Source organism: Lactuca virosa, chromosome 3 (genome assembly GCF_052849685.1).
Source record: "Lactuca virosa cultivar CGN04683 chromosome 3, Lactuca_virosa_CGN04683_v6, whole genome shotgun sequence".
Classification (NCBI taxonomy): Eukaryota; Viridiplantae; Streptophyta; class Magnoliopsida; order Asterales; family Asteraceae; genus Lactuca; species Lactuca virosa.
In genome coordinates this window covers 373,871,161-373,881,053 of record NC_136428.1, presented here as the reverse complement: position 1 = coordinate 373,881,053, position 9,893 = coordinate 373,871,161, and the positions used below count along the sequence as shown (strand labels likewise).

The 9,893-nt window shown below is 34.8% G+C and overlaps 1 protein-coding gene across 1 annotated transcript; it reads right to left on the bottom strand.

The window, feature by feature from the left end:
* Positions 1-7,108: 7,108 nt before the first annotated feature.
* On the bottom strand, positions 7,109-7,650 carry LOC145164948 (uncharacterized). The gene is made up of 3 exons (XM_079083594.1): positions 7,535-7,650; positions 7,282-7,441; positions 7,109-7,186 (listed from the first exon to the last, which is right to left on the bottom strand). Exons 1-3 carry the CDS (start codon positions 7,648-7,650, stop codon positions 7,109-7,111), a joined length of 354 nt encoding a protein of 117 aa, XP_078939720.1.
* Between the last annotated feature and the right edge of the window lie 2,243 nt (positions 7,651-9,893).

Here is a 9,893-nt window from a genome sequence, read left to right as displayed (position 1 = left end):
TATGATAAACTAATTGTTTGTGTAATTATATTTGAATTACCTTACTATACGAGTTAGATAAGATCAACTTGATGAAGAATAAATTATATGACAATTTAATTAGTTGTAGTTGATCTAAATGGTTCTTGAAGAGAGTTTCATAAGTTGTCCTCAAGTTATGAAATATAAAATGTCTCATTCATGAACATTAAACTCGTAAGTTATGGAATTCAAAAGTTTTCAAGAGTTACAAAACTTTCCCTCAAGTTTTGGAACTAAAAAAGTCTCTTTTATGAAACATTAACTCTAGTAATTGAAAGGTTTCAAACGGTGCAACTCTTAGGTTCATAACTTAAAAAAATTAATTAACTAGTTTTTAATTTTGAATTTTTTTTTATATTTGGAACCTTGATATTTTGAATAATTCAATTACACTATTATGGATTTTACCAAGTTAATTAAATGTTTAATTAAGAGAGTATTATTAAATCGATAATCACATGGTTTAAATTTAATTAAATTAAAAGTCTAATTTATTAATAGATTATACCACCTAGTATTTTAAAAGTATAAATTACACCCTTATACTATATAAAATTAAAAGTTTAATAGATTATATATATATATATATATATATATATATATATATATATATATATATATATAAGTAAAAAGTCAGTCTTACCGTTAGTAGGCCTCATTCACGAAGCTGGTCTATAAGGGGTGTTTAAGGAAGCGGCCTATAAAATGACCGCCATTGGGTATCCACTCTTACCCACCGCACCCTTGACTAGTGGAGGGTCGTTAGCCGAACGGGTTTGATAGGACATTTAAATCCTCATTAAAAGTATAATGAAATATAAAGTAACTAAACCTTTTATAAATTCCCAATCTTAGTTTAGGAAAAATGTGAATTTGGTGCTAATCCATGAAACTGCACTTTGCACCTTGCCAAGTCGTTAGTGGAGCGTGTGTGGTTAACCGAAACACTAACTTGGACTAGTAAGGGTGGCAAATGGTAGCTCGATATTTGTCATAGATCAATGGAGCGTGTGTGGTTAACCAGCACATTGATTAGGTGATAAATGACTTCGAGAGTACCAAGCTAATTTGCATGGTTATTCACACATTATGTGTGATCTTCGGTATCCCAGTCACAAACTTGAACGGCATAATCGAGATTAAACATGCCATTGAAAAGTTCAATGAATCTCAAAAGATATAGGAGTTTCATTCAAAAATTAATTCGTTTAAAAATTTCGTTTTCGTGGTAGAATTGCTAAATCATCATTTACCTACTGACAAATAGTTACAATTGGATTACGGGATCCCTTTTCTGAATTGTGAATTATTGTGTTGGGTCCTAGCCTTAATATTTCATTTGGGTGTTATATTAAGGACTTAAATCAATTAACTTGAATTTCTCCCTTGTAGATGTCTAGTTCTGACAACTATGGTCTACCTTATCCTTTTGGAAAAGGCTTTCCTTATAAAGATGATATTCCACAAGACGATCGAGGTGAAAGATTAATCCATTCTTCGTGCTGTAGTGGAACTTCTCTTCCTCCACCTCCTCCAATAATTCTCCGTGATCCACATGTTCGTCGACTTGAAAAGTTCAAGATCACTCAAGCCCTATCGGCAAGAAAACACAAAGATGGAAAGTCTGTGTGTGCAACCGTCTTGGAGATGAAGTCACACATTGACAAGCTGGGAATGTTAGGTGTCGTTGTCTCAAGGAAGTTGGCTGTTGACTTGGTTCTTCAATCACTTCCTAAGTCATATAGATAGTTCATTAGAGATTACTATATGATAGACCGTAATGTGACCCTTATTGATCTTACCTATTTGCTAATTGCTGCTGAATCAGAAATGATTTGGCGCACTGGTAATGCAAATTTGATTGGAAGATCTACTTCCTAAACTTCCATGGACATTGATAATGGAAACATCGGAAGTCCATAAAAGTCTTCTCTTCCCAATGGAATGGGATTGGCCAAGGTCAAACTGTTCGACCAAATGGTAAAGAGAAAGGCTAAGTTTGTGATTGTCCCATGTACCATTCCAAGAGAGTCAGTTTGTTTCTATTGCCAAGAGAAGGAGCATTGGTTGTGAAGCTGCCCTGACTACCTGAGAGATCTAAGAGATGGTAAAATCAAATTGTATGGTTCTACTTCAGGTAAGTCCACTATCTAACTCTATTAAGTTCCTATTCAAAGATTCTTAATACATGATGTGATGAGATCACATTTTGATGCTTTATAGGATCGAATAAGAGAAAGGAAGCTTAAAGGAAGATTAAGCTGAGTCTGATCGCGAAGAGATGGATTTTAATCGCATGGTTCGATGATCGGATTTTTGAGCTGCTACTTAAGAGTTATGATAGATTGCTTAGAAATATGTAGTAACATAGTTTTCATTGCATTGTAAGAACAAGTTTTTCCGCAATTTTATAAATAAAGAAAATTTTGATTTTATCTTATTTTATATTTCCTTACAATGGCATTTGTGAAAATTGATGTTTGTATGTATCTATTTTTAGCAATATGGATTTCATTCTTTCGTTTGTGGTATTGTCTGAATTAACCAAATAAGGAAAGATTCTCATCACCAAGTTTCAATTTGACAGAAACTTGGAATCATGCAACTTGTATTGTATGATGTGTGAGAACCTTTGTCCTTGGGAAATTAAGACTAATTCCTTGTTCACATTTATATGTGAGTCAAGTGAAGGACTAGGGGATCGGGTACACTTGGTTGTGCACTGGTCAGGTCCACCACAAAGAACGATAAGACTATTCGTCATGATTTACTAAAAGTTTAGTAAATATGGTTATGCTTACAAGATTAAGTGTAATTCTGAATCATTGAAAAAGTTTCAATGTATGGCAGAACGAATAAGAAGAATCAAATTAGGCAGAAAGATAAAAGTTTCTCCAATCTGAAAGGAAAGGAGAGTACTTGAGTATCATGTTTTATGATAATCTTAGTGATTATGAAACCATATCACAATTGATCCTCTAAGGACATTTTGGTGAATTTGTATGGCTAAGAAGAGGAATCATGAATTGTTGAAATGGTTAAAGCAAGAAGGTGAGTCATACTTCGTTCCAAAATCAAGTCTTAGAGTCATACTCCAAGATTGTGACTTGAGTGACATAATCTTAAGAAGGTTTGTAAAACATTTAGAATTTGTAGTTGTGATGTCTTTAAGACAAAGACCAACTAAGACCAATTGTGTGAAGTGTTTTTCCTTGATAGGAATCCGCACTAACTCTTGAATATTTGTTTGTCAATGAGTGTTTCTTGACAAGAGAATCTTATATGTCAAGAAGTTAGTGGGGGTCTTAAAGATCTTGAAAAGTTTCAGGAACTAATTAAGAATAAACCATTGTTTATCACTAGCACACGACTTGAGGTTTGTAACCCATCGTATTGACATATTCTTGTTTATGTGCCCATTCAAGTTGAAGTTGACTATGCATGTGGGTTCTATGAGTTCTCAGTTGTTTGCATAAGGCAATGCACCTTGATCAGTGAAAGTTCATTGATCAGTAAGGGTGAGCTGCTAAGCAACTTGGAAAACATGGTAGGCCCTTGTGCTGCCAAGTGGCAAGAAATTAAGATTGAACAAGTTCAGTCCATATGAGTTTGATTTTGTCATAGACCTTGTCTTATGATAATGGCTGGTAATGACAGATTCACATGGATAGGAACACATACACCATAAAATCTAAGTGTCATAAGGTTTCTCTCCAATTCATGAAAATTATTGTGAGGAAACGCTTCCACTAAGTAGATTTTAAGGAGATAGCAGTTGTATTAATTGCGTTCTCAAATTCGATTATGATTACGTCATCCCTCTTCATAGTCCGAATTATGAGAAATGGAAAATAGTTTGAACATTCGTAACTTATTTTTGTAAGTTCTGAATAGTTTAGACACACATATCGAAGCATCTCGTGTAAAAAATCTGAACTTTGGTAAGAAAGTCAATAAAGTATTGATTTCTAAAAGTCCAGTTGATTTTGGATGCATGTCAAAGCTAGTGGGAGCATAAATGTTATGCTAGTAACAAAATAATTGTTATGCTAGTGGGAGCATAATTATTATGGTAAGTGTTGCAAGTTAGCAATACTATTTATAGGAAACAAAGTTCTAATTTGCAAAGTTGCAAAGGTTGAAAAGTTGTTTCGCTATAGTAAGGGAGAGGATACTTATACTTTATTTCAAATCTAAAAGTTTAGATTGAAGTATTAATAAAACTTAGTCATGGATATATATGAATACCATGTTGAAATATTTAAACATTGGAAATTCTATATATGGAAATATTATAGCAAAAGACTGGTCAAGTATCATGTCTTTATGTAAGACATTATGAATCGTGTCCCATATGATTCAAATATAGGATCGATTGCATATGATATAATAGTCACGTGTTATGATTTTCCAAATGCCTAGGGCATTAAGAGGGAAAAAGGACTAGAACCGGATATGACTAAAGTGGTTAAACAACTGTGATGGACAATCTAATGTTCGCAAAGGATTGATTTCTTAAGGACAGTTGGAAGTATAGTAATGGATGGACCATATGGACATTATTGCGAATAGACAGGATTCTATTAATAGATAGTTGTCATATGACATATATAGAAATGTTTCCATAATGGGAGATGGATATTAAGAATCTATGTGAGAGTTAGAAACTTTTATGCAAGAAGGATGTTCAAAGGAATGTACTTTGAATTTGAGACTTCGCTTCCTTGGAATTGTTTTGTTATCGATCTCCAGTGGAAAGTTTTGTAATATCGTTGGAAAAGTGTCTGTGACTTTGGTACCGTGACATTACAAAAGGATCATTGCAAGATACTTTAGAATCTAACACATTCTTATAGTGGAAAGAATTAGGTATTCTTACACTAAGTAATAAGGTTTTGGAATTTTGAAATGAGCATCATTGAAATGTTTTAAATTGATCTATTTCACAAAAAAAGGACCATAGGTAAACATAGTGTGCATGCTTGGAGCATGAAATAATTATTGTTTTAATTCAAGTATTAAGTTGATAAATCGAAACATTATACAATGAATAATGTGTAATCAATTTGTTGATAAAATAAAAGGTGTTTTATTTATATTCAAAAGTTTTGAGACCATATTGGATTCGATTATTCTTGTGTTTCACTTCGCATGTTTTGACTTCCCGAATAATAAGATTATTCAAACAATCGACAGTCGATCATACTTTGGAAGTAGGTATTGAGGCAAGACTCTCACGAATCCGTCTGTAGATTGTCTAAGTGTTAGACATAGCACAAGTTTACTACATTATTCATGAGCACTCTTGTAATAAGATTGGAGTATTGGATTAAACCCATGCTCATCTGAATCACTTCATGGATTTTATCACGAGTGATTAGTGAGACGATAATATCTTATACTCTTAAAGCGGAGACATATAGTTGCAGTTTACAAGTCGGTTACACATTGATAATATGTAAACGCACCAGTAACTTGGTGTTATAAAACATATTATTGTGTGTGATTTGATGAGTAAATAGAGGAAGCATACACTACAAGAAAAACACGATTTTGCTAGGGAAGGTTGCTATGGAACGTATTTTCGTTGTTAATCTGCAATGGATCGTGCTATGGAATGTCGTTCCATAGCAATGTTGCTACCATATTGTCTACAAATTTTATTTCTGGTAGCGAGAATGGGACTTGCTAGGGAAAATGCTACAGACTCCATATCCGTTGGTATTATGCTACCGATAGTTCTATGGAACAAAAATTCGTAGCAATTTTCCAACGACATTTGTTAAGAAATTACTTTCCGTTGTACTACTGCTATGGAATTCATTATCGTGGTTACTATGCAACGGAGTTTGTGACGGAAACGAATTCCATAGTTAAATTGCTATGGAAGTACCATTCGTAGGTATTTTCTAGGGAATTATGCTATGGAATATGATTTCGTTTGCTTGTTTTGCTATGGAACAAATGCGTAGCTAATTTGTGACGACATTTGTTGGGATGTTGTATGCTTAATTAATCTTCTTATACTATGGATGAATTATTATTGTGATCAATGAAATTTGTAAGATATGGTTTGAATGAAATGTTTTTGAATTGGTAATATGCGTCATAAACTAATGGCTAAAAAATGTAAAAATGAATTATACAGTTGATATTGCTGGCAAGCGGACTTGAACTTAAGCTTATGCTAGAAAAGGGTGCGGTTAAGCCAATTGTGCTAATCAAGTTATGGATAGTTTCTTCAAAACATAGTATATAATGAATAATTAACAACGAATTCATTACAAACTTATTTTTAATTACATTAACCGGGCATGTTAAAGTAGATAATCTATGTAGATTATTTTCCTTAATAACAAATTCATTAAAAACTTATTTTTAATTACATTAAATATACTTCATCACAAAAATAACATGAGTTTTACGTATACTTCATCCTACTCAAGCAACATAGCAAGCAAAATAGACTAAAATGCCCTTTTAACAGAATGATGTAAACACAAAACCAAAATAAAATTATAGTAGTACTATACAACTTCATATACAATACAATAAGAACACTAATATTCAATGTCCAATCTATTATCAACTATTAATATTTTTAAGAAATATACAAAACCTACCATACTCTACATACCAATGACAAACCGTGCAATATCTTTGTCGATCCTCATCCTCTTCATGGCCTACTGCAAATGCACCTTTAACAGAATGACGTGGGTCTTCACATTGGAATGTGATGTTATTCGTTGTAAGTCTATGAACAACATCAACAGCCCGCAACAACTCTTTGGCACTATCAACAACACCCGCGTACTCCCTATCATCCGGAACTGCCCAACCAAAATAGGCATCAAGTAACTATAAACCTACACAGTAAAATATCCATCAATTAATCCAATGTATCCTTTTCAATACAATAGTAAATAATATACAACACAACACAACTAAATACTAACCCCAAACTACAAACATGCCTTAATTAACTATATACATAATTTAATTTACATATATACCATATATACATACCTTCATCACATTGTTGAGGCCCTCTTGAAATGTAGATCATTCCAAGCAAAAAAATTACCTAAAGATGATCTTCATTTGCTGCTTGTCTCAACAAAGAAAATCCTAAATCAAAGATGCTATAATAAAAGCACTCATCCTGTTGACAGAATAACAATATCAATATATAACATCAATGACACAAAACATTAATAAATGGTATAAATTACATATAATTAATGAAAATACACATACAATTCCTTGTCTGAACATGGCTTCAATGCTATTATGCGATGCACATGTGCCTATAAATGAATCAACATTCTGATTTTTGTGACCCATTCCTTCAATCATGTCAATGCATGCTGTTCTGAACACTTGAGGATCACCCCCCGCTTCATACATCTTTTTTGAACTTCAAAAATTTAAATAAACAGTAAATAAAAAATAAATAAAGTTTGTATTTCATCAAATATACATTCATTAGTTGATGTTTATTGAGAATTACCAAAGTCTTGCCGAGACAATGTCTTTTTCAGATTCTAACCCTAATACTACAAATATCCGACTCAAAATCTCTAATCGGAGATCATCTAACGAACGGCGACTTCTAGTATTCGACATTCTACTTACAAAATAGACATTGGAGTAGTTGATTTCAATTCCTTTTTAAAAAATAAGCATAACTATGAAAAACAGTGTAACAGGGTATGGAAAAAAAACTTACTTTATGATGATCTGGTCGCGAACAGTACAGGAGTGACTATTATCGGAGAAATTCGATTTTAAGAACGATTACCCTCCGACGATTTGGGGGTTTTAGTGTTTGTATGGAGATTTATCGTCCGGAAAAGTTGAGACGTTGTGCATGGTTGAAGAACTGATAACGCCGGTGTGACGTCAGAGGTATGATGGCGCCTTAACGCTTTAGAGTGCTAAAAGACCGTAGTGCCCTTGAAATCATTCCAAATATGTAAATACTAAGGATATTTGTGTCAAAACATGTCACACCCCAAAACCGGAACGACGGAAACTTTCTGGGGTGGAGGACGTCATGTACAGTATCATAACAATGCATAATAGTAAAGACAAGCAACAACATCCATTGCATTAATATAATAATTGTAATACAAGTGTGTTCTGAATAGTTTGTAAGACACCCAAAAGTATAATCAAAATAAAAGATGAGTCTTGTATGTGCTCCGTCTTCTCAAAAGCTTCATCGGTACCTGTCTACGGATGACCTGAGAATACAAGTTATTTTGAAAGAGTTTATCAGCATAAAGCTGGTGAGTTCATAAGTATTTAGTGTCATTGCTTGTATGAAAATGTTTGTAACAACTTAATGTAGTAACTGATTTCAAATGTTTGTAAATAGTATACTCCCTAGAAAATCCTATATTTTCCAGTAAAAATGTAGTCTTCTACCATAGAAATGTGTCCAAATCGATTTTCCAAGGTTTTGTGATGATCCTAAGAAGGTTTTTTGGCCGATGCTATGCTTATATGAGTGTTTAAGTCCATTTTAGGGCGAAAAGATGTGTGTGCGGTCACACATGATGTGTGTGCGGCCGTACACACATGAAGATAATCTAGAACGATGATTTCATGGATCAAACTGGAGGAAAAGGCTTTCTAATGTGTTGTAGTAATGATCTAAGGATGTTTACTTACTTGTATTGCCGATTGGAGAAGAAAACTTGAAGGACTCTTGAGAGAAAATATTCCAGCATTGAAGGAGTGGGAAAAGGGTGTAAGGTTGACTTAGGTCCTTTGTATAGGCTGGAGTGTGAGGCTAGGAGGGTGTGCGGTCGGCTGTGTGCGGCTGGCTGGCCGGACACTCGGGTGTGCGGCCGCACACACCTTGCTTGGTGTGTTTGGCCCGATTTTGTGATGCTACACACATTCTAACCCTTCCTAAGACTCATATCTTGATTATACTAAGCCTAATGTAGTTATATAGACCCAAAACTTCATTACAAAATAGCAAAAAAAACGAGGCTAACTTTGATAAAAATGAAGAATGTATAAGTTAGAAATTTCGGGTTGTCAGATCATCCCCCCGTTAGAGGGAATTTCGTCCCGAAATTAGAGTTCAAGCAGCTAAGTTATTACAAATAACTAAGTAAAAAGATGAGGATATTTAAGTTTCATTTGATCCTCGCGCTCCCAAGTGAATTCGGGTCGTCGCTTGGCATTCCAGCGAACCTTCACGATCGGGATACGACTTTGTTTGGTTCGTTTGACCTCCCAGTCCATGATCTCTACTGTTTCTTCCACGAAGTTGAGGCTCTCGTTGATCTCGATCTCATCGAATGGGATCACAATAGTCTCGTCGGATAAGCACTTTTTCAAGTTCGAAACGTGGAAGGTCGGATGTACGTTACTAAGCTCATGGGGAAGGTTGAGTTTGTAAGCTACAGGGCCGATTCTGGCGAGAATCTCGAAAGGCCCTATGTATCTTGGATTTAGCTTTCCACGCTTCCCGAAGCGTATCAAGCCCTTCCAGGGTGAGACTTTCAAAAGGACTCGGTCTCCCACCTAGAGTTCCAAAGGTTTCCTTCGTTTGTCAGCGTAGCTTTTCTGTCGGTCTCTTGAGGCTTTCAATCGTTCACGAATCTGAACGATCTTCTCTGTCGTTTCCCGAATGATCTCCGGACCTGTGAGAGTGCTGTCAGGTACTCGTCCTCTAGCTAACTGGGTGTCACCCACCTCGGCCCAACACATAGGGGATCTGCACTTCCGGCCGTAGAGGGCTTCAAAGGGAGCAGCCTTTATGCTCGTTTGATAACTGTTGTTGTAGGAAAAATCGACAAGGGGTAAATGAGCATCCCATGCCTTTCCAAAGTCGATCACACAGGCTCGCA